The sequence below is a fragment of the Mytilus trossulus genome, chromosome 9, assembly GCF_036588685.1.
Source record: "Mytilus trossulus isolate FHL-02 chromosome 9, PNRI_Mtr1.1.1.hap1, whole genome shotgun sequence".
In the NCBI taxonomy this organism is placed as follows: Eukaryota; Metazoa; Mollusca; class Bivalvia; order Mytilida; family Mytilidae; genus Mytilus; species Mytilus trossulus.
This window is the reverse complement of record NC_086381.1, coordinates 14,376,341-14,403,094: the sequence shown is the minus strand read 5'-3', so window position 1 is coordinate 14,403,094 and position 26,754 is coordinate 14,376,341. Positions and strand designations below refer to the sequence as shown.

Below are 26,754 nucleotides of genomic sequence, written 5' to 3'. Positions count from 1 at the left end.
TTTTCTGTTTGAAAGAGACAGGCGAAGGTTACTAAAGGGAAATTTAAACTCATACGTCGAAAATAAACTGACAACGCAAATGGAGATAATGGAAGAGATCTCAATACATACATCAGTACACATAGCATTATATAGAAAACTAAAGACTGAATAACACCACAAAAAAACGGTGGTGATCACAAGTGCTCTGGACATTTTCATGTTTTTCTTTTGTTTCTTGATCTGTGTAGTATTATCTATGGACTCTTCGTTAATTTTCTAAATTATTTTTAACTCGTCAAACCATATAAATTTTGAAGCCATAAACAAGGTTCAACCCAACAATTATTTTCTTAAAATGTACTGCATGTACAAGTCAGGAATATGCAGCAGTTGTTATCAAATACTAGTAGTCCGTTTCTATTTATGTTAGAGTTATTTTTGTAGCAGGTTATTCTTCCTGTTGTACCGTTATTTTACACTTATAGTTCATGTGTTTTCCTTGGTTTTTTGGTTTGTGACCCGGATTTGTTTTCGCTTAATTAAATACGACTATTGAACAGCGGTAAACTACTGTTGCTTTTATTGTACAAAGATAAATTGTATTTAAGCTTTTTGTTGGTGTTAAAGACACTGGGAAGATAAATTAAACGTTTAGTTGTATCATTTGTAATCAAACAAAGGAAAATATACAAAAAACACCAATTAAGAACTGTAACTTGACTAGCATCTTTCGGGGTTCAAACACGATTGTATTAGTGAAGTGTCTATCAGCTGAATAATCTCCGATATCTATATATCATTTGTCAGAAAGCAAATCAATCGCAGTAAGCCTACAAATTTAAAAGACCACTTATTGGGGTGTGAATGTTTGAAAAAGAACATGATTTAGGAACAAGAGTCAAAACGTGTTTAATGCTTCTTGTACCTTATTAAGACAACAGAAGCTATTCGTTAATGGCTGCTGATGATGGAAATAAAGAAAAAAGGAAAAAAGAACACTTTACACAGATAATTAAGTCTTAGATCAGCTGAAATCTTTAATAATTGTTAGGGGACATTGTTTTACTTAAGATCTTGTGTTAGTCTTTTCAATTTTGTTCCCAGTAATTTTTCTGTATAAATGTTGAATTGTCAATCCTGAACTGTGGTAATAAGAGTGAAACATTTGTTAGTCTTCATTCCACAAACAAAGGTAAATATTCAACATTTATTTTCTAACCAAACAAAGAAGAACCTAAATAGTTTTTGGAGAATTACCAGGACCAAATACATATCATACTAGGGACATCTGAGATTACTTCACCATGTACAACATGTACCAGTCTAATATTTATTGTTATCTTCCATGTCGTTAATAAGTCCAGGATTATTACGACGCCACTTTACATGGTAAAACCTAGTCAGTATGAATCCAATTACAGCTCCGACAATCAACATTGCTATAGCAATTCCAGCTGCTCCTCCTAAAATTCATAAAAATGACATATTAAAAAAATCAACAGAATCCTAACTTGTATAGCATATATAAGTCTATTTAAAATAGTCCTACTAATTCGCTTGGACTTGTTTTTTTTATCTTGTAAGATGTTCTTTTGATGTTTGAAGACTGTCCCTCAATATCATGTCTAAGGATTTCATAAAAACATTACTCATTCGATAGTTCTATTCTGTGTGTCTGCTGCCAATTGTGCACCAACCCTACGTTATTAATTAAATATACTTTATATATTTAAAAAGCATCTTACAATATTCACTAAGTCATTATCTTGAAAACTTAAATACCGTCATACATTTAATTAAATCAATTTCAAACATTCTAGGAAGGTCTTAAGTAAAGCAATTACTGAGAAGAAACCTGTTTTAAGAGAGAGAGAAAGAGAGAGAGAAGGTCATCAAACGTTACAAAAATCTGTTATAAATGTCATCCTTAGCTTCACCAACGTGCACGCCAGGAAGCAAACTCATAAGGTTACTAGGATTCAAAATGTTTGGTTCAATATATTTATACTTGGAAATGTAAACTGTTTTATCGAAATTTGTTTAAAAAAAACCCAGTTTCAATTCGCAGATCTTTGATATCAAATAGCTGGTTACAATCTCTACAACACGGTTCTATAATGACGATTTATGCTTTTCGTGTTGGTATGGTCGGTCATGCTCCCATTGAGTTTATGCTATGCCTTCTGTTTTTTTTTTTACTTGGTTAGTGTATTCAAATTTGTTCTATGAATTTTGAACATGATTTAACTACTGTTGCCACTAAGTAGAATCAATAGAGGAGTTTATAACGTTTTGCATGTACCTATATATTTAAGTTGTAAGCGATTTACCGGGGTGTAGACACCTGAATCCTATGAGTTTTGAACATGGTTTAACTTCTGTCGTCACTTGATAGTAACATGAGAGGAGTTTATAATGTTTTGCATTTACCCATATGTTCAAGTATTAAGCGATTTCTACTGAAGGATCTATGCCATTACTAACTCATGGTTCATGGTGTATAGATGAGTTTACAACGTTTTACCCGTACCGTTATTCTAATGTAACAAGCTATTGGTGCTGGAGGATCTATACCTTTAATAGCAACCTCCCACTGTGTACCTTTACTAACACCCATGCATGGTGTAGAGGAGTTTGTAATGTTTTTACCTGTACCTCTTTTTCAAGTTAAAAGTGATTTCTACTGAAGCATCTATACCTTTACTAACTCCCGGGGTGAAGAGGTGTTTATAAAGTTTTACCTGTACCTCTATTTCAAGTTACAAGTGATTTCTACTGAAGCATCTATACCTTTACTAACTCCCGGGGTGAAGATGTGTTTATAAAGTTTTACCTGTACCTCTATTTCAAGTTACAAGTGATTTCTACTGAAACATCTATACATATACTAACTCCCGGGGTGTAGAGGAGTTAATAAAATTTTACCTGTACCTCTATTTCAAGTTACAAGTGATTTCTACTAAAAGATCTATACCTTTACTAACTCCGGTGGTGCTCTGCTTTGCGTTGTCTGCCGCCAGTTGCATCTGTCTTATTAAAGCAGAACAGTTCTGAATACTTTTTGTTGGTTGCTTTAACGTTACTGTAGATTGTTTTATTGGCATTTCTGTTTTCAGCTTAGTAGGCTTAGCTGTTGGTTGTTGTACTGTTGGTGGACAAGTTGACGGAGGTAGAGGTGTTTGTGTCTGAGCAGTTGGACATGTAATTTTTGGACACATACATGGTTTGGGGGTTGCAGCTGTAAAAAAACCCACTACAATTGAATTTTCTTATTTATCGAGTAATGTTTACGGGTTAAAAGTAAAAATGCTATTATTCCAACATTTTACATTGTCCGTTCGTTCATAATTTAAATTTTAATTTTCATTTACAAATGGTGCTTTATTACGCTTTACGATATACAATTAATTAAACGAAAAAAACAAACAAAAAACCATTATAAACAGTAAAACGTTTTTTTTCTTTTTAAAATTATCAGCTATAAAATATTGTAAAATTTGAACAAATATTAACTTTAAAATGCGAATTAAAATTTTCTTTGCACTGAAGACGTTTAAAGACCTTTTATCTTTATTTTAACAACAAAGTAGACACGATCAAATAATTTCTATTCTATGCGACATACATTCCATTACATACAATTAAGCTATTTCATTTGCAAAAGTTTGATATTGTTTCTTACTTACTTGGTTTCGAGGTTCTTGAGTGAGTATTTTTTGTTGTCAATGTAGACGAAACAGTCGGAGGAGTAGTAGGGATGAAAGGAGTTGTAGTCGTTATTTTAGTCGTTACCGAGGGCGGTATAGGTGGGGTATGGACTTTTGTCGTGTGAGGTGTTGTGGGATGTGGAAGTGTTGGGACATTGTATGGGAGGGTAGGGGTAGTTGGCGCTGTCGTTGTTGTTAACTCTGCTTGATAGTTAAGTTGTACAATGTTCACTCCGGAAAATGTTACATGCTGTATTAATGAAAAAAACAGTTTCATCATTTTCTCTGGACAATAAGTATTGCATTAGTAAGAATGATTAATCAAAAATATATACTTCAGGACAGAAAGTTATCAATGTCATATTATGTTTGACATTTTGCCGTTTAATACTTTCCCTTTACAGATGATAAATCCCAGAGGATATTGATGACACAGACTGCGAAAAGTCTGGTAACCAAAATGAAAAAGACAAATAAAAAATATTTGAATGATATTTTATAGTGTGTTTTCTATATTGTGATGTTAAACTATTGTTTCAGAAAAGGAAGAAGGTCTGGTACCATTAAAACGTTTAATCCCGTTGCAAATGTTTGTACCTGCCCTAAGTCAGCAATTTGATGTACATTAGAACTCGTCTGTTTATGTAGTTCATACGTGTTTCTAGTTTCTATATACTAGTAGATTAGACCGTTGGTTTTCCCGTTTGAGTGGTTTTACACTTGTAATTTGTGGGACCCTTTATAGCTTGCTGTTCGATGTAAGCCATTGCTCCGTGTTGAAGGCCGTTCCTTGACCTATAATGGTCTTCTTTTATAAATTGTGTCTTGGATGGAGAGTTGTCTCATTGGCACTCATACTTCATCTTCCTATATATATATTCTATAATAAAAAAAATAGCATCACAGAATGAAAACCGTATTACCATTCCAAATATTTCATAAAAACTTACTTCGCCTGTACTGGTCGATACATTTTGTGACCATTTTCCCTCTATTTGTACTCTTAAAAAGTCGAATGCTGCCATTAGTGGAACCTGATATATAGCTGGAGGAATAAGTCTAGGATTGTCTAGCGGTGCTTTGTCAAGAAGTGTTGCACTAAAGTAAAATTCATTTCCATCAAAATATTCCATCTGAAACATGACAATGTATAATATGTCATTTAAAGTAGATAAACACGGGTGTTTATAAGTATTTCTCGTTTCTCGTATTTCATATAGATTATATGGTTGATTTTCCTGTTTGATGTTATTATTCCAATCTAGCTTCCCACACATTTGACTTCTTTACTGCATACATATGTGGGTTTCTTCTTCTCACAAAACACTTCCCCGTAAGTTTACTCTGAAACCTATCCTATCATGCTTGCATAAATACAAGACTACATGCGTTCCATTAATAAATATGGTATTACATGAAGTACACCATCATCAGTGCACATATCCAGTTTCAGAAACGAAGACGGAAAATATACCGTAAACACGAACCCAACTAAAAACCCGTGATGATCCTGAAGGGTAAGCACATCTTGCTCCACTTGTGATGCCGACCACGTTGCTGATTGTAAGTACAAATAGCACTCAATCGGTGAGGCGATAAACTGAGTATTTACTAATCAAAGCGCTGTAAGCACTGTAGGCAGTTAACCAAAAGCCAACGCAAACATAATTATGAAAACTGTTGCAATGTTGCTTCAACTTGTTTTTAAAGATTTAAAAGAACAAACATTAAACATTCATATATAAAACTGAGTTTGTATTGTACAGTACAAAAGTTATGAGACACAAATCAGACAAATGTTTACTACTACAGGGATCAATGGTGAGGTCTGACTGACCTGTCCATAGTAAATGTAAATGACTCCAACCTTCACCTAAAGTCCATGATGTCTAAGTATGGAATAACATGACAGGTGTTAGGGTCTAGCAAAGTGATTTGCATATGTGTTGCCTATGAGATTGACCTTGTATGTCATTCAATCTTTTTTGAAATGACAGACAGGAATGAATATGGTTTAGGCGTTGGTATCTCAATCTTTTACAAGTTCTCAAAACACACACAAGAGGGTGTGGGGTCACCCCCGGGACTACCCCTATTTTTCATTTGATTTTTTATATTGTCCCATACATGAATATATATAGTTTATGGGTGTGGATCTGGACCGTTATCAATTTTTTAAACAGGAGGGGTGGCGGACCCCAGTGACTTCCGTTTTATTTCATTTGATATGTTATATTGTCCAATACCTGAATATATATATGGTTGAGGGGTGGGGTTCTCATCTATTCCTAAATTATCAAAAAGGAGTGGGTAGGGTGACCCTAAGGACTCTCCCTATATTTCATTTGATTAGTTCTCGTACATGAATATATATATGGTTTACTTTAAAATATGGGGATCTCGACTGCTTTCAATTTCTCAATCAGGAGGGGAAGGGTGACTGCAGGGACTCCCCCTATATTTCATATAATTTAGAGTTGGGGATCCCAACTGTTTTCAAGTTCTTAAACATGAGGGGTAGGGTGACCACAGGGACTTCCCCTATTTTTCATTTGATTTGTTATATAGTCTTATACATGAGTATATATGGTTAAGGGTTGATGATCTCGAAATTTTCCAAGTTCTTAAACAGGAGGGTGAACAGTACCCATAAGGACCCCCTTATAATTCATTTGATTTGTAATATTGTCCCATACATAAATTTATATTGTTTAAGATTGTGGATCTCAACTGTTATAAATTCTCAAACAGAAAGGGGTAGAGTGGCCCCATGCACTCCACCTATATTTCATATGATTTGTTATATGGTCCCAAACATGAATATATATGGTTTAGGGGTGGGGATCATGACCGTTACCAATTTCTCAAACAGAAGGGATGGGGATCTCATCCGTTTGCCAGCTAGATGAGAACAATGACACATATTTTAGCATTTATTGGGTAGAACACAAATACAGAGTGCTCGCATAAGGCAGCTTAACTGCCTAAAAACACATAAGCATAAGCAAATAAGTGCATAAGATTTGTCAGAATCACATGAGCACCAATAGAAAGAAGATATTGGTAAGAAATTTGGTGTATGCTGACATTGACTATGTAAATTTTTAAATTGTTTGTATGCACATTGAACGACAAATTTATGTGACGTATAAAAAATTTCTGACGTCAGACACTCAATTCAATCAATGTGTTCGTAGATAGTAGATGTTTTTGTGTTCTGTTAAATTGTTCCTTTCAAAATTGTTATACGATGCAGTGGCGGATCCAGAGGGGGGGTTCCGGGGGTGCGCACCCCCCCTTTATTTTTGCCGATCAATGCATTTGTATCGGGACATATGTTTTGCACCCCCCCTTTGCCCTGGGTTAGCACCCCCCCCCCTTTCGAAAATTCCTGCATCCGCCCCTGCGATGATGACTGATGTACCCATGTTTTTACTATTTTATTTATTGTGTCTGTTTATTTAACGCATCAATGTAAATGTAACGGAATTTGATGAGACTGTCATTAAAGTGAGAGGGTTAGCGCTATAGAACCAGGTTTAATCCACCATTTTCTACATTTGAAAATGCCTGAACCAAGTCAGGAATATGACAGTTCTTGTCCATTCGTTTTTGATGCGTTTTGTTATTTGATTTTGCCATGTGATTATGGATTTTCCGAATTGATTTTCCTATAAGTTCAGTATTTTTGTGATTTTACTTTTTTGTATAAAAGGGAAAACAGCAACGTCTTACGAGTGTTTCAAACATCAGTTAAACAATTTTTATTGCAATGCATTCGAGATATAAATAAAAATCCGCCATTTTACTTAATAATATGGAAAAAAGTAAATAAAAAAAATGACCGAGCTCCAAGGAAAATTCAAAACGGAAAGTCCCTGATCAAATGGCAAAATCAAAAATTGAAACACATCAAACTAATGAATAAAAATTGTTGAATTCCAGACTTGGTACAGCCATTTTCTTGACTCTACTTGGTTTTATAGCTAGCTAAACCTCTCAAATGTATGACAGTTACACAACATTTCATTATATTGAAAGCGCATGATTGATGGCAATTCAGATTTCCTTCAAGAAAATGATGTTTGCAAATCTCAACCCTATACAGGATCAATGACAGTAATATCAATAAATGAATATTTTTAGGGTTTACAAAAAAACCCAGGCCAAAATAAACATAAGTCTCAGTTTCCGCTTTTTCAAGGTCTACAAATCAACAACGATAACAACTAAAATAGCGATAATCAAACTTGACCTTTATCAGTCATACCAAACCACATATCTTAATTTGAAAAGATTCCGTCAGGTTTGCTACTTAAGGGTCTCAAACTGACCGACGTTAAAATTTGAAATAGAACAAATCGAAAGACACCTTCATTTAGTTAAAGGAAATAACATATATAAATTTCATAAGATTTTGTCAAAGCGTTTTCTAGTGATGGCACGGACACTGTTTACCGGTCGATCAATTTTTGCAATCGACTCCCTGTCGTACATCACTAAATTAATAACTGATATTTTCCTTTGAAAATCCGGTTAAAACAGTCTTCTATAAAGTAAACAGCTACCACTTACAAGTATATTGGTCATTCGTGAAGAATCTATCTGTGCTAAGTTTGTAAGCTGTGATTGTAGGATGTCCTGAAGGTACAGCTGACTTATTTGTGAAATAAGTTTTCCTCTGGATACTGTAAAAGGGTATTCGATATTTTTATTTACTTCAGAGTAAGTTTAAAATAACAATAAGTTAAAAGACCTCAAGTTTGCAATCTTTTCTTTCAATGATAATCTTAAGGGTAAACTTGTACACCAGGAAATATTTAAACACCAGATCAATTGAGTACAAAAGCTAATTAAGCATTTCAGATATATTAAATTGGTTATGGAGCCCAAGCATGCATTACAAAACCTTGATATACGAGACCCATCCCCTTGCATACTTCCTTATTATTATCCATGACGGGATTTCTTACCATTGAAAATAATTGATTTTAATAAATAATATATCAAACAGAGGAAGCAAATTACGTTTAATGAACATTTCGTTACCATCCGTTTAATGAACATTTCGTTACCATCCGTTTGATAAACATGTCGTTACCATCTGTTTAATGAACATTTCGTTACCATCCGTTTAATGAACATTTCGTTACCATCCGTTTGATAAACATGTCGTTACCATCCGTTTAATGAACATTTCGTTACCATCCGTTTAATGAACATTTCGTTACCATCCGTTTAATGAACATGTCGTTACCAACTGTTTAATGAACCATCCGTTTACGATTCATTTTTACTTTTAATAATTAAATATCTATGCAAGATATGAGGAACCCTCTGATACGTTGAATGGTAGTATTCTGTTGAATACTTACCACTAAAACGTGCAACTACATGAGCTTTTTGGGCTGGTCTAAAACAATTGTATAAGTCAAATGAAGATAGAGATGGTGCTATAGGGTCCATTCTGTGTATCTGATATGACATGGGATATTGGGCTCCCTGAAATATTCAAAAAGTAAAATTACAAAAATACCGAACTTAGAGGAAAATTCAAAACGGAAAATCAAAGATTAAACACATAAATCCAGTGGATAACAACTGTCATATTCCACATCACGTGTGTCTATTAATATGCATCAAATAATGATTTTTAAGACATCCTTATTACTTATTATTTATTTATACGGTAAGTTGTCTTCCGATGTAATATGTTTAGGAATATCACAGAAAATATTAATGCAATTGTATTATATGCTATACTTTTTTTTACCAACTTCATACTTTATGAATATAAACCTTTTATGATGATGAGCTTGTTGCTCATTCAATTCATTTATCAATCTAATCTATAACAAAAGACTAATTTAAAGTAGTAGTACATATCAAAAATAAAGTTTTAATTTTACAATACAATACGTCATAGTACCCCAAAAATATCCATCTTGATAAAAGATCCCGTCTGCAAAATCAGTCCAACAGCTTCCGTCCAACCTTGCTGTAATAAAACATTAACAAATTACATTACAATGTTTTTTGTATTACTAACCAGAGGAGAAAGAAGATAGAAAAATATTCATAACGGTTGGTTTGTTCATCAATTCGTACAATAAACAAAAAAATAATGATATCTCAATATCAATTCGGGCTGTACTGTTAAACATTCAGATATCTCAGATTTCAAAAACAACTTGCAATATTGCACTATTTCCAAATTTAACCACACAAACTGTAAAACCTATGATATACTAATATCTGATACCTACCTTCAAAAGTAAAATGACCACCAAAAATTACAATACACCCATTCTTGAGAATGTTAATTTTACTGCTTTCAATATTGTGTGAAAGAAACTCGACAAAGATTCCAGGTGTAGTACTGTCAATGCATTAGAATTATTTAACACTTCTGCTCTACGAAATAGAATTCATGGTCACAGAAATTATACACCATAGTAGTGGACCAAAATATAGACTACCAAGCAAATCAAGTTGAATAAGAACGTCAAGTTACTAAATGAATCAAAGCTATTAAATCACGCATTCAGAAATGTATCCAGAAACTACTATGTACTATGAATATAAGGGCTTCCAACCTATCCAAAACTGTTGGATGCTGTATCCTCTTTGCATGACAAATATGTCATTGTTCCAACAGATAAAGCGTCCATTAATAGTGGCTTCTTGTGAAAAAACCTTAATATAGAATTCCCACAAAAGAGCTTGGAATAAACACCAAAACTAGTAATCTGATATATTCTTTATTATCATTTGAATAGGATGACATATGTCCTTCTTTCCTTTGATATTAACAGCAAAGAAAACGAAACAAATCTACCGTCTTTATACTGGATACCAAAACTTCACAAAACTATTTATTAAGAACGATACATAGCTGGAGAAAATGTTCTAAAGTCGTCAAGACTACTATTTTCTACAGTAAACGATGGCCTTCAGAAATATTGTTATGAGATATATTCACCCAGTGGTGTCAATCAGATGTGGATTCTCAAAATTAATAAAGAGCTACACTGCTCAATCAGAGATCAAAATCTCCGCAATTTTGAGGCAACATTAAAACTTTGATTTTTCAACACTTTACACTGTTATTCTAATAGACGAAAAGAATAAGCACTTTTCGTAATTCTTTAATTTTACTTTCATATATATTGAGGATGTCCTTTCACTGAAAAACCCACATTTCAGTTAGTTCTTCCTAATTATCAATTTACCAATCCCCAGCAGTAAAATACCCTTGCCTAATCGTATAGTGTTAATCTATTAAAGTTGATACGTTATGCTCGTGCATGTTAACACTATACGATATGTATGTGTTTAAACTAACTAACGACCTTTTTCACCACGTCTTAAATTGTGGGTTACCATTAACGTCGTCTGGTTTGCTAAGTACCATGTGACACTATTATTCACGTATTATGTTAGTATTTGTTGTCTCTATGACACGTTCCTCATTTCAATTCTCAATTTTATGATGTTCCTTTTGTAATTTCGATTGGATACTGTGTTATGTCTTATCGTTTATTTTTATTTTCTATTTGTATGAAAAAGTTATAATAATTAATCAGCTAGCTCATTTATTTGATTTTAAGTTTAAAGCATATATATGCACATGATTTATTTGTTTTTACAGTTTTCTTTTAATAAAACTTACTTGGTTAGAAAATACAAATAATTACAACATGTCAAGCTAAACTTTATATTCATATTCTTGTAATGATTAGAAAATACATAAAAAATACCATTACTTTATCCCATTTCTAAATTCTATATTTAGAAATTTACCTTTGACATTTTTAGGCGATGATACATTCGTATTTTGCATAGTTCATAATTCTATTGTGTCGTTAATTAATGGAAGTTTGTCCGTTGTTTATCTGTGGTTTACATTTTGTAATGCACTATAACATCATGTTTTCATTTATTTCTCTATCCTGAGTGTTCGTGCATTGATTTGTACGGTAGTTATGTCTCGCAATGTTATGATTTCATCTGTATTTTCAAAATTTCATATAAGCAGGAAGTTTGGCTAGCCATAAAAAACCGGTTCAATTCACTTTTTTTTGTTAATATGTTGTATAGCAAGTCAGGAAAATGGCATTTGTTACCAAGTAATCAGTTTTATGTATTTTGGCGTTTATTTTCGTAGCAGTTCAGTGTTTATGTTGTTCCTTTGATTTCCTTTTATGTGTTTTCATCGATTTTGTTTTGTGATGCGGATTTGGTATCGATTCATGACTATTGAACAGCGATATACTACTGATGACTCTTTATAACTGAGATAACATAAATACCGATCGCCCAGGAAAATTAAAAACGGAAAGTCTTTAAGTATTTTTTCAGTGTACCATTTTTTCTAAACAACATAAATAATCTACTCAACCTAAATATAACAAAATTGCAACAACACAATTAATAAAAGAGCTTAGATAATAAATTTAACCATTTTCCCTATGTTATCTAAAAGTCTTACAGCAGCAAAATACCATTCTGCAGTAAAGTTTCTTGACACAGAATCATCGAAGTACGTCCCTACCCATACGTCACACAAAATACCTCGTGTCCATCTCTGTAAAAATAAAATGCTTTTGTTTCAGAATTATTCTGTACAAATGTCTACATAAAAAAAAATCCATTGAATATTGTTTTTGGAAAATAATAAATATTTCCATTGACTACGTACATCTAAAATATTCAGTCATTCATATTTCAATTATTGTTAGTACAAAAATTGCATACTAAAGGAATTTTATGTGTACATGTATTTATAAAAAAAAACATTTGGAAAAGTTCGGCGCCAGCAAAAGGGTTTGCCTATGACACATTGTGTATAACAGCCATCAAAAGGGTTTGCCTATGACACATTGTGTATAACAGCCATCAAAAGCACCAGGACTACAATTCTGTTTACTCCTGTTCCAAGTCAGGAACATGTAATTCAGTGACCATCATTTGTTGTTGTATATCATATTTGGTTTTCGGTTTTTTTCTAACTTAGTCCAGACTGCTAGTTTTCTAGTTTGAACTGTTGTACATTTATAATTTCGGGCCATTCATAGCATACTAAATGTTTTGTTTATATAGATTAGACCATTGGTTTTCCCGTTTGAATGGTTTTACACTAGTAATTTTGGGGCCCTTTATAGCTTGTTGTTCGGTGTGAGCCAAGGCTCCGTGTTGAAGGCCGTACTTTAACCTATAATGGTTTACTTTTTAAATTGTTATTTGGATGGAGAGTTGTCTCATTGGCACTCACACCACATCTTCCTATATCTATATAAAGGACTTTTATGTGTACATGTATTTATAAAAAACATTTGGAAAGGTTCGTCGCCAGGAAACGTGTTTGTCTATGTCACATTGTGTATAAGCCTGTTCACAGTCAGGAACATGTATTTCAGTGATTATCATTTGTTGTTGTATATCATACTAGTATTTGGTTTTCGTTTATTTTTCTAACATGGTCCAGACTGCTGGTTTTCTAGTTTGAATTGTACATTTGTAATTTCGGGCCATTTATAGCTAATTATATGTGGAATAGGTTTTGCTCATACTTGGCAGCCGTACTATGAGCTATGTAGTTTGGTCTCTAGTTATCTCATTTGCAGCCATACACCATCTTATTCTAAAAGGGTTTGTGGTGATTACATTTGTTCAGTTATTTCTTTTAATTAAATTTTTCTATAACCTTTTTCGGTACTTACTTTTCCAACATACTGTATATACGCTTTGGCTAGATGAAAGAATTCTGTTACAGACATTATAGCAATGTTATTACTATTTAAACTCTTTGCTTTAACAAAGTTATCTCCAACCACAACAAGTTCTGTCTCACAATTGCCTATATATTTATCTATCTTATACCGGATTCCTGAAATAACAAGAATCATTTCGACTTAGCGAAAAATATCTAACATCTGGAGTTAAATATCTGATTTGGGTTTAAAATGTTAAACTCAGTTATTTAAAACGTATTTTAAAAACTCCATTGTAAATTGAGCTAGAAACTGACCTGTTTTTGATAATGAGAAAGGTCTAAGAAACTGCTTTTGTGGTTTTTCAGTATTTTAGTGAGCGTATAGAAAAAAATGGCGTACAATGTTGGCGTTCAATACTTGAAATCCCCGTCAGTTGAAAATAATATACAATGAGGTAAGGACTCAAACAAAGGAAGTATTAATCCATTTAAATGTACAGAACTCATACAATCTCACACAGATTGCTAGAAAAATTCGAAACAAAAGTGGATTTAAACCTGCATTTTCTCATGACCGTTCGAGGTAAAACGATCGAGTCTTACGAAATGACTCCCTAGCTACACCACAATACGAACAAAACTTTGCTACCACAGTAACTAACAGTTTTTGATAATTTCATGTTGCTGAATATGCATTTTTCTGTTTAAGGATTCGATGACTGCTGTTTGTCTTTCAATAAGGCTTTTTTCATAAAAGAGGGACGAAAGACACCAAAGGGACAGTCAAACTCGTAAATCTAAAACAAACTGACAACGCCATGGCTAAAAATGAAAAAGACAAACAGAAAAACAATAGTACACATGACACAACATAGAAAACTAAAGAATAAACAACACGAACCCCACTAAAAACTAGGGGTGATCTCAGGTGCTCCGGAAGGGTAAGCAGATCCTGCTCCACATGCGGCACCCGTCGTGTTGCTTATGTGATTACAAATCCGGTAAATAGTCTAATTCGGTAGGTCAAATTCATGAAAGGGAAGGGGATTGTAGTTACGACGTTAGGAACATATCCGATATCATTTGTGAAACGGTTATTCCATAACGGTCAACCAACTCGTGATGGCGTCCGTAAAATTTACGAAGGGATGATTTCAACTTCACCATTTGGAACTCATAAAGCATAATCATTTCATAAAGCTGACTATTGATTTAAATTAACCCTTTGATATCATGCCCTTTTTTATAACTCTCTCTCAATGTCGTATCAACTGACAAAAATATACCTGTTTTAAAGTCTAATACGGTCATATATGGATCCGAATCACTTCCATCAGAGGTCTTTGTGTCATATCGTATTATCTTTTGATCAGCATGATACCATATCTGTAATTGTCTATGCACAATTAGAACAACAATTATGTATATATTTCACATTATCGTTTGCTATAAGACAAGCCATCTTTCAATACGTACTTACAATAACTGGTATCTTAGATAAAATTCATTTCATTGAACATCAGAAAGTTTTCCTCATAAACATGTTAATCCTTCTTATAAAAATCGCTTATTGGTAAAATAAATCTTATTCTCTGCTACACTAAATTGGAAAAAAGGAGGTAAAAGGCGTTTGGTTCTTCAATTGTAAAAAGTATTAAAATGGGTAAAATGACAGCAATATCTAAGCAATAAAAATCAGAATAAGATATTACTAATGAAACATATAAGGGTTATGCATTTTAATGTTTTTGCTATCCTTTTAGCCAAAGCGTTGTGTCTTTTTAATTTAACTTACAATTGGTTTTTTTTATTTATCTCTTGGTATCTCCCCTTTTAAAAAACATTTTGATGATCAAAATTCTGACAAAAAGAAAGACTTTATAAACCATCTGAACGAATGGAAAATAATTGTTATATACCTTACTTAGACGGTATAGGTATTTCCGAAGATAATTGTAGGATAAATATGGTTTTACAGCTTAAAAAAAAGAGTGTGATAATAACATGTGGATTCAAGTGCTACTGACAGGTCCCATAAAGACGAAATGGTCGTCTGTCGTAACAATTCATACGCGTGGTATCTCAATGGTGAGTTTTTTTTGGTTTTTGTTTGTTGAATCATATTTATTAATAACTTTAATAAAAACTATTTATATAGTCCGTCAAAACAAAAACAAAATAAATGATAGTATCTCACCTCCTGGAACATTATTGTTGACTGCTCTCTGTTGACTATTTCAATAATTCCATAGAAACTATCAGGCAATTTTATTATTGGTTTCCCTGGATACTTCCCAGGACAGAATATACCCGCAGGCGCCTTCGGTAAATAAATTATGTAATACTTACAAAAACTTCATTTGGTTGCAAAAAATTAAAGTCAAATAAAATATGTAATCTAACAACTGTAGTGTTAAAAATTTCAAAATAAGCTGAGAATGGAAAAGGGGAAGAATGCATGCACTGAAATATTCTCACTTGAAGATAAATATCAAGACGCCATTTTCTATCTATAAATACTACATTTTTCTACAAGGAGTCAAGATTATACTGACGTCCAACGGCTGTTTTGCCAGATTAATCCAGTAATCTCAGACTTATACCAATGACATGTATCCATCATAAAATCAGTGAACCAAATTTCAAAATAAGAATAAATTGAAATACTTCATATGTATACATAGTTCTTCATCTCATATTGTCGGTTTAAAAAGTAAAAATGTATAAAGAAAATACTGAACTCCAAGTAAATTAAAACAGGGAGAAGACCATAACACCTGACAACATAAAACGATCGAGTTTATCAACCACAGAAACTAGTAGAAAGCAACTGTCCCATTCGACTTGGTCGAGATCTTTTCCACAAAATATTATGATTTTATTCTGTAGAGACTGAGGTAGTTCACCATTTTTCATATCTCATAAACCTATATTAAGATACAACTCAAGGTGAAAGACATAAAATGAGGACATCGCAAAATGGTCAGATGTGCGGTATCTGATACTATAAATTCATCACCCATAAAATCAGAATAACATGTATGGAACCAGAATAGAATAAAGATTAGATATACAAAGATATGCATGCGTTGATATATATGCAGTATAAAACTTTCCTTTGATTCGACCATTTAACCAACTTTTACAAATCATAAGTTAGTATTTCACATTTACTAAATTGTATGATAATATTTAGCGAAAATAATTCTAGCAAAGGCATTTGATGGGATTGGCAACCTTATTTATAAGAAAAGAAAACATAAAATCATGCATAAATAATAAAAAAAATAGGGAGAAAATAACCTTTTTCTATGCAGAAATTGGTAAAATCTACCATATCTCTCTGTGTTTCGTAAAATAGATACAACAAATTGCCTAATTGTATCACGAATCTGATGTTTTATATTAGAAGTGTAAAGTCACTGTACCAAAAAGGCATCCAATTAGCAGCAGAAATCTTAGAAATTTGCTTCGGGACGAAATAATTTGTATTTATATGATTTGACATTATGGAAGTATTCCAGCATAGCTAGATATACAAATATATTAGAAAACGTTCACAATAAATATACACCGATCAAGCATTCACAGGAAAAAGGAAAATAAATGAAAACGTTATCATATGACGTCCACAAACAATAAAGTTTTGAAATTGAAAGATTTACAGACATTTGTTTTAATGAATAGACAGCTACAGTAAAATTGTTTAAATATTTGGAGAAATAAAACAAAACATTAGTTATTAGATGTGAGGTTAAGCCCCGATACAATTTGGATACTCTTCATTACAGAACCATGGATCGTTTGAAGGATAGTTGAAAACCGTGTTCTATACGATTCAATATGAATTCAAAATTAAATTGGTCACTATTGTGTATAGAAAATAAGGTAACATCTACAAAAGAAACTCAGATTGGCCACTTTTGTCTGGATCATGAAAACATGGAGGTGAAAAAAACTATCAAAATAGGTGCAATTTGGGTACCCTAACTTTAATAAAATTTGCAGGATTGAATTAAATTCGTAATTTCTATCATTTTTTTGTGTCATGTCGAAGAAAGTAAATGGTTGAATACGAATATTCAATGACATTTTAAATCCCAAAACATATAAACCTGCCTGTCATAACTATGGAAACTCGCCATTCGTGGCCTTTCTTATTGTCTTATTGTTTTTAATCAGTAAAAAAGAGGGGCAAAAGTTACCAGTGGAGCAGTCAAACTCATAGATCAAAAATAAGATATTTAGGGTTAAAGGCAAACTTTAGTAGTCTTTTCTATCAATTTTGGTACCTTGCACTTTTGTTTTTAATTTATTCCAAATTAGTAAGGGCAAAACGTTGGTTTAACAAGGATTGTGTAATAGACCTATGCATATCATGAGTAAATAATATTTTCGTGCATCCGAAACGCTTTTCTTGATTTACCCTCATTGGGAATCATCATACCTAAACCTTCAACTACTACGAATGTGTTTAGACCCATAATAAAAATGAATCTCATATTCAAGGCGTTTTCTGGTTTTTAATATTTATTTGCTCTATTATATTAAAGTCTTTAATATATAAAATACCTGTAAATTCAATGGATCGGCTGGTGGTGATGCATTAAAATTATACAAATCTCCAACAACATGAAAGGCATTGGAATCTGTTCCATTAATTCTCCCTCGAACTTCAATACGCACTGGTATCAAAACGTTTGGGTCATTTTGTGGCAAAGCCCAGTTTTCTGTAACAAACACGTTAATTGTAAATGCAACTATAAACTTGTCAAAAAGCATGTTAAAACAAGCTTAGATTTATAATTTGATTGAGTTGCTTTGTAACTTTTCATAACTGTGATCACTGATAAACCAGCTTTTGAAAGACTGTAAGTTTTAAGTGGAATGTATTTCTAGTATTCTTTATTTATAAAAAAAACATGAAATGTATGTTTGTAAAAACAGAAACTTGACGTTAAACAAATAGATATTCACACTCTTGTAATGTATATTTGTACTCTGGTTCATCTCTTATTCAAATTTGGTTTCTTTTTTTGAGGTTTGAGTATGATGTATTCAACGTCATATAAAACGAATTTCTGTTTTCTGGTGATTATAGTTTGAGGACACCATTCAACTAATGCATGCCTATATATAATACTAAGTCCTCTGTGTATGTTTTATTTTAATTATGAATCAATAAAGAATAATCGACGAAAAAATTTCATTCAGTGAGAATTGATCGGCCGAAGTACATGGACGTTTGGAAAATCTGAATGTCAATTTATTTACTGCAACTCATGAATAGCATTTTCTTCTAATGATTTATGTACGTTTATGCAATAAAGTTTATCGACATTTGGTATGTATTCCTTGACACACAATGCCTACAACCTTTTGCACAATCTTCCATGGTAAAACGGTTTCTACACTGTCTTACCCAACGACAGATCCACTTCAAACATCTTGAATAATGTGTGTATACTCACTTGCAAAATATATATCTACTTGTGCTGTAACATCAAAATTCAATACATAGAGACACGACGACCAATGGTCAACATCCATCGATCTAATAACTGTTGAACTATTTTGAATCTGTAAGAAAAAAAAGTTTAAATTGTATATTTTAATCATATTCTATCAAATAAAAGAAAACAGATGCCCTTGTCAATACAGTATTAATAGGATATGAAGCGATGCGTCTGAAAAACAAATAGCACTGACATAAATTTACTGGTATGCACAGTAGCAAAGCCAGGAAAGAAAGAATACTATTCTATGCACAATGACAAAAAAAAATGAAAAGTGTTGCGTAATAGAAAATCAGATAAACACACGTGCATAAGAGAACACAATTCACATCTTACTCACATTATATTCAACAAATAAATAAAGAAAACGCTTTCAGTTATACTTCATGATTGGATAAAGAAAAAAAAAAGAGTATATATGCTATATCAAATGAAAATAGAAATAGAAAAGAAGAAGCAACTGAACTTATTGTATCACTTCCAGACTTATATTTTTTAAACGTAGGCCGCCCCAAAAATAAAAATGAATAAATTCTTACTTAACGAGATACCAGATTATAACATTTTTTTTATAATTCCGGCTAATATTATTATCATATATTTCGAACTAAAAAGTAAAATTACAAACATTCTGAACCACGAGGAAAGTTAAAAAAAGGAAAGTCCCTTACCAATAGGCAAAATCCAATGCTCAAACACACCAAACGAATGGATAACAAGACAATCAACAATCAAAATCAAGGAGTAAACAAAGGCTCACAAAACCAAAGGACATTTACATCAACAGTTATAAATAATAATTAAGAAACAACACAAACTCCGCTAAAAAACGGGAGTGAAATCAGGTGCTCCGGAAGGGTAAGCATTTCCTACACCGTGTACGGCACCCGTCGTGTAATTTCTTTGTTCAGTTCAACTGTCATATTTATGATTTGGTACGGGCATTTCTTGTGTAAAGTAATAAAGCCATACATACTTTCGTTGTCTGCTGCATGATTTTATACCAATCTTTAGTCATACTCAACCATTGTAGTCCATATACATTGGGAAAAAATATCATTTCTGTTTCTAGATTGTTTACTGTACATTTATCTGAAGACAGAAGAATTGGCATGTACATGATTTCGATGAATACAGTTCTTTAATAATCTGATAAAAATCAAACCTCTCAGCGCGACATATATATAAACGATATCAAGTGTTATCTTTTCAGGTTCATATTAAACAACTGTTTACATCAATTTGCTCTTCTTGTTTAAAACAATTTGTCAGAATTAACAGACTTGCATTGAAGGATCACTGATTGTTTGTAAAAACTTTAAAGCAGTTATTGGTACGTATTCATTCATTCATTATTTTAATTTCCTCTTCATAGAGATAACAAGCGTTATACTATCATGGACAACAAATCCGTATATCAATAACAGAAAATACCCACAAAAAAGTAAGGAACAATACGTATAATTTACAAATAAAGATAAATTCTAATATTCATTCAAAAAGAGTACAAGAGTATATATCTTGAGCTGGCGAAATCACACTTATTTTACTTGTATGTTTTGTTAAATTTACAATGGTATTATTTGGATGCTATTTTAAAACATTAATTGAAGGATTTTTGCCTAGATACAAAAATGATTCATCTTATATTCATTTATTTCAACATTGACATCGGTTAAAAAAAAAAAATAATATCAAATCCAGCCAAGTTCTGTACATATGTGGGGTACACGTACATCCAAAGCATACATGTATAAAAATTTCGAACAGCGAGTAGTCGGTCGCAAATTTCACAAGATTTGGAAATAGTAAACGTAATAAATTATAAATAAATGATAATAGAAAATCATACATTTCTTCATGTAAATAGGTGCCATGCTCAATTTATTTAGATTCTACTCACTATTGACGATAGTATAATATTCCGTATGTTCATCGCTTATAATATTTTGTACAGTAACTCCTTCAATAGAAGCTGTAATGCTTCTAATTTCGTCTATAGGGTCCCAAAACTCCTTGACATCGACAACGGTTTTTTTGCCTAACATCTTCCATTCAACCTCTGTAGAGTATCCTATTGGCCATTCAGGCATAGGTCCACCTTCTGTAAAGCCAATAAAAGAATGTTTGTCTGTGTTGGTATACGATGATTCAACTTTATGTTTGAATTATTTGTTGGCCGAATTTAAATTCATTTTTGTTTAACCATTTGATCGAACTTTGTGTTTCAAACTCGGTTCAACAACTGATATATACGTTTGTATTCCGAAGATTTTATAGTTACTGACTTTAGCTTTTATTTATACTTTCATTGTCGAAAATGAAATACCGTTCTATATGCCTTTTTGTGTTTCTTTGTTACATATGACGATGTTCATCCTGTCAGTGTGTTATGGTAATTTTTTGTATTTCTGTCTTTCAAATTTGCATGCTTTTTTGTTTTTCTTTGTTACATATGATGTGGTTCTGTGCTTATACATCCCGTCATTGTGTTAATGGTAAATTGTTGTATTCTTGTCTTTCATTTTTGCTGATGTCGTTTGTTTATATGTTTTTTTGTGTGTGTTTGTTACATATCTGGTTTTTTTTTATAATGATTAAGATAATAATTCATTGGTGATTGCTGAACCCCATTTTTTGACATTTTTATCTATTGTGTATGGTTTTTTTTTTGTTCACACATTGTTGTCAATATAATTGTGTTTTTTTTTACTGTTATACAAGTGAAAACTTTAGTTAGCTATAAAACCAGGTTTAACTCACCATTTATTACATAAGATAATGCCTGTACCAAATCAGGAATATGACAGGTGTTATCCTTTCGTTTGATGTGTTTATCCTTTTGACATGGTCAATTAATTAGGGAAATTTAATTTTCATTTTTTCCTCGGAGCTCGTTTCTTTTACAGATTTTACATTTAATATCAAGAATTGTTTAATATACTGACCTGAAGCATTGTGATATGTACATACTGAGTTATCAAAACCAAAAACATTAGCTGAAACTTGCTGAAGATGTGCAAAAAGTACTACTAAAACTACTGCTACATACTTCGTCATCTAAAATATAAGTTGATATTAAGAAATAATCATCTTTTAATTGGTTTAATTTAATATAATTGTACTTTTACATGTCAACAGTCTATACCGTGAAAACAAAATCCTGCAATTATTTATCATTTGTACAATAATTGTACAGGTCAAAATATCAGCAATCGATACCGCGAAAAAAAAGTATCCTGCAGTCAGTATGTGATTGACAACTAAAGGGGTCTAGGATAAAAACAACAGAAAAAGAAAAGTAAAGAAAAGTAAACATAATAAGTAATATATTATATCGAACCAGCTCTTAAAATATTAAAATGACTTACATATTGTTAAACTGAGTTTGCATTGTTTAAACCGTTTTTAATTTTTCTTATTTGAGAAATTAATCGTGAAAGGGAGTAGGGGTAAAACATATTGCGCGAGAGAGTCTATACGTTGGTCTCAGTACAAATTGGACAGAATCGTATTTTATCAAAGTTCTATCACGTATTTAATAATACAAGTGTCATTACATCTGGTATAGACCCAGTTTCGGTAGTAAAAGATACAAAATTGGTATCATCTAAATCGTGCTGGCGGTTTTTCTTTTACGATTTAAATCTAACAGTCTGAACAATTAAAAGAGGGATACATACATGGGCCATAAAATAATCAAATGAAAATGAGGCAATTTTATCTGATTACACTACTGCGTCAGTAAAAAAACTTATTAAGGAATTTTATTACCCAGTCTATGGAAGAAGCATATCGATAAAAAAAATTCTTATATTACATAGCGATATTGTCTAATATCAATTGTAAACATGCAGACATTCCAAGCGGAAAATGTTGTTTTCGGCACCGAAAAATTAAGAAAATACTAACTTTAAAACTTATTGTTAAAAAAAAAACAACAATTGAGTCTAAATATACATTCAGAAGTTAGCTAGAAGCAAACGTTTATGTCCGTGTAAAATTTGAAGTACTGTGTTTTTCTCATATACATAAATATACAAATGCTATTATTTCTAATATCAATGCGATACTTTTAAAATATCATAGCGGTCTTTTTATAATATCAATATTAGAACTTATTAGTATTAAAATTTGACTGCTGAACCCATATTTTGACAATGTTATCTATTATGTCTGTTTCGTTCACGCATCGTTGTAAATATGACAGAATTTGATGAGACTGTCATACACGTGAGAGGTTAAGCGCTATAAAACCAGGTTCAATCCCCTATTTTCAAAATTTGAAAATGCCAGTACCGAGTCAGAAATATGACAGTTGTTATCCATTCGTTTGGTGTGTTTTATCATTTGATTTTACCATTTGATCAGGGACTTTCTGTTCTGAATTTTCCTCGGAGTTCAGTATTTTTTTTATTCTACTTCTTAGTAGTATTAAGTGTAAATACGCAGTTTTAAGACCATTGCTTAAATTCAAATTGCTTTTGGTAATATCTTACAAATTTCTCAATTGGTTTTGGAAGCAAAACTAAACAAATAAGGGTTTAATAAACAATGCCGTAATCAAATAGCTGAGTATCAAAATGATTGTTCACATATATAATATTTAGTAAATTTCATAATTAACGCACCGAAATAATATATATTCGATATTCTCACACCGCACGCATGGAAGACTTTCTTTATTGATAATAATGAAACCAACGTGTGACAAAGATGAATCATACTGTCCTCGTTCAGATTGATTCGACAAAATCTGACCTGTATTTTTGAATCTCCCTTTTTATACAAATTAGACCGTTGGTTTTCCTGTTTGAATGGTTTAACACTAGTAATGTTTTTGTTCCTATATAGCGTGGTGTTCGTTGTGAGCCAAGGCTCTGTGTTTAAGGCCTTTCTTTGATCTATTATGGTTTACTTTAAACAAATTATTACTTTGATGGAAAGTTGTCTCATTCGAACTCGTGTACCATCTTCTTTTATTTATAAACCATTAAAATTTCCCTTATAAATAACTGCTTTCCAGTCCTCAAACTGAACGATCTAAATTTTTATAAATATAGAAAAGATATAAAAAGTATACACATTTCTAACGTCAAAAGACATTTACATCTTATTCATTTGTGTTCTAAACATTTTCTTTTATTCCTCATTGAATAAATGAATTTATAACAAGCGATACGGATTGTTATTTTGCACTAAGAAATGTTCGTGTATTTATACGATCGATTTACTAGTAAAAAACCAAAGTTAGATCTCTGTGGCAACAATACATCGGAATGCCCTAACGGTCATCGCGATGTATAAGAGCGTTTACGCGGCGAACTGATTATGTTCATAGAGATATCGATTTACCAACGGGAAAAGTCTTTGATATCCAATATTTTTTTCGATGTTAATAATAAATACATTTTTTGTTTGACAAGTATTTTGATTTTCGTTGTATCTGAAATGTCCAATTTATAGTCTGAGGCTACTCAGTTTGTATCTTCAAAGTTCGGGATATCAGCATTTGTACATTTTTATTTGTTTGGACTATTTATTTTACCATTTGAATATTCATTGTAACTTAGAGCTGTATTGGATTGGATTGTTTGAATAAATGTTTCTTTAAAGTAATGATATTTTGTGTCTATTTCGATATTTTCAAGGTGGATAGGCTATAGCCAGTGTGACCAGTATATCAGAATCTTTACGGTAGACGTATTTGCAACCGCTTTTAAATTCCGCCATTCCATCATCACTTCAAATAGAATTATAAAAAAGAAGATTTGGTAAGATTGCCAATGATACAACTGTCCACAAGAGATCAAAAATAACGGAGACATTTACAACTATGGGTCACCGTACGGCCTTCAACAATTAGCAAAGCCCATACCGCATAGTTAGCTATGAAAGGCCCCGATAAGAGAATGTAAAACATTCAAGAGAAAAAACTAACGGCCTTATTTATATAAAAAAAAATTAACGAAAACAAATATGTAACACAACCACTGAATTACAGACTCCTGACTTGGGACAGGCACATACATAAATAATGTGGCGGGGTTAAACATATTAGTTAGTCGGTTAAAACATGTGATTGAAAACAAAAGACTGAATAGGTTGTTATCACTTTCAACTATCAATAGGGTCAAGCAACATTTTCGAAATGATAAGTTCATGTAAGCGTTAATTTTGTTACAGTTACGAAATTTTAGTGATATAAGACAATATCGCTCGTTGATATAAGAAAAGGTTTTATCGAATCGCTTCTTATATAGACTGTTACCTGTTGTTTTTAATTTTTACAACAAACATCATAGTAGGGGGAGGAGCAAGTGGGGTCCATTAAAAAGGTTAACAATGTTTGAATTTGCTTAAAGAAGATTACAGTAAATTGAAAATTCAGATACCGATAACCAGTAACATCAATTAAATTGATAATAAAAAAGGAAACAGTGATTTTAAATACAAATTTGTTAATAAGTGTCCTTTAACATACTATCAGTTAACAACAATGGAAATTCAAGAAAACACATACATGGATTAAACAGCTAATTAGTTAATAATAACAGTTAACAGCATATATATTTTCAACATAACAGTTTACAGCATATATATTTTAAATTAACAATTTACAACAGTTTAAGAATGCCTAAAACACCAGGAAAGACATTGGACCCCACTTTTTTTAGCTACTAGTAGCAAAATCATAGATGCAAGACTAACATTTATTATTGATTTGATGAGGTTATATTTTTAAATTTGAATTTTTGCTAAAATATATAAAAGAATAAAAAGTTATCTAGAGCAAGTTCAGCTTGTCAAGAAGTGAACGACATCTACAAATAGCATGTCATATAAAGTTGCAAATTAAAAGGTGCACGAAACTTATATAAAAATAAAGAAGTCGCTATTGGAAATAATAGAAATAAACTCATCATATCTACCAGGAACGTATAACACAGGATTTTAGTTGTCGTGATTAACATAGTTTATCTATATATCTGTTCATTGAAGTGACAAATGATTCGTCCTTTTCATTAGATTTATAGATAACTATTACCAACAAAGATAATAGAATAGTTAGTTTAAACTCATTGCTTTTTAAAAGCGGCACAACTGCTAATATATCATCTTCTTACCTGATTTCTTAGTATTCTTATATTTTAATGCGTTACATTAGAAATAATCCAAATATAGGATAACTACCAAAAACAATAGTCATTGAGTTATCCTATCGCACCCTTGTACCCGTATGATAATAACACTGATTATCAATTGTAAACACGTAAATATAGACATTATATATTACTGATAAAAAGAAAAATTCAAATATTTTAGTGCACTAAATCTACAGTCAAGACAAAGTAACATGATAATGAATGACCCATTTGTTTACTGATTTTGTATTTATTATCCTTTTTAAGAAACATTAATAGGAATGTTTATACATTATAGGTTTTAACTTATTTTAGAAACAAACAAATTTAATTTTATAGGAAACTGAGCATTCAAAATACAAATTGATAAATTAAAATACTATTGAAAAAATGGCGTTTATTAGTTAATGAATCATATTTCATTTTCATACATTTCTTTTTATATATATGTATATATTGGCAGATATAATTTGTTCAACGTTATCTGTACGATGTTTTACGTTTGAAGTTAGATTGAAAACAAACCGGACATAGCAATATAATATAGTTAATTGCTACCTTAGTTTGCTATTAATAAGTATTGAAATGGGCATTGTTATTAAATGTTATATCAGTATTTATTTCAAAGATAATGTTAAATCAATCTAATTCTATCATATTCATTCAAATGGGACGTCATTTTACTTTTT

At 31.8% G+C, this 26,754-nt stretch overlaps 1 protein-coding gene across 1 annotated transcript; it reads right to left on the bottom strand.

The window, feature by feature from the left end:
- Positions 1-1,175: 1,175 nt before the first annotated feature.
- Positions 1,176-26,171, bottom strand: LOC134685189 (uncharacterized). Its single transcript, XM_063544681.1, has 17 exons — positions 26,048-26,171; positions 21,869-21,980; positions 20,824-21,024; positions 19,897-20,012; positions 18,876-18,984; positions 17,977-18,134; positions 15,602-15,724; positions 14,691-14,790; positions 13,412-13,578; positions 12,181-12,276; positions 9,619-9,687; positions 9,065-9,191; positions 8,265-8,377; positions 4,640-4,822; positions 3,669-3,939; positions 2,957-3,220; positions 1,176-1,445 (listed from the first exon to the last, which is right to left on the bottom strand). The coding sequence occupies exons 2-17, from the start codon at positions 21,978-21,980 to the stop codon at positions 1,306-1,308; spliced, it is 2,349 nt and encodes a 782-aa protein (XP_063400751.1). The 5' UTR covers positions 26,048-26,171; the 3' UTR covers positions 1,176-1,305.
- Positions 26,172-26,754: the final 583 nt, after the last annotated feature.

Coding starts and splice junctions, on each gene's coding strand:
- LOC134685189 (XM_063544681.1), bottom strand. CDS start 21,980: ATGACGAAGTATGTAGCAGTAGTTTTAGTAGTACTTTTTGCACATCTT. Junction 21,025..21,868: donor TACATATCACAATGCTTCAG/GTCAGTATATTA, acceptor TTGGCTTTACAG/AAGGTGGACCTATGCCTGAA. Junction 3,221..3,668: donor CTCAAGAACCTCGAAACCAA/GTAAGTAAGAAA, acceptor GTTTTTTTACAG/CTGCAACCCCCAAACCATGT.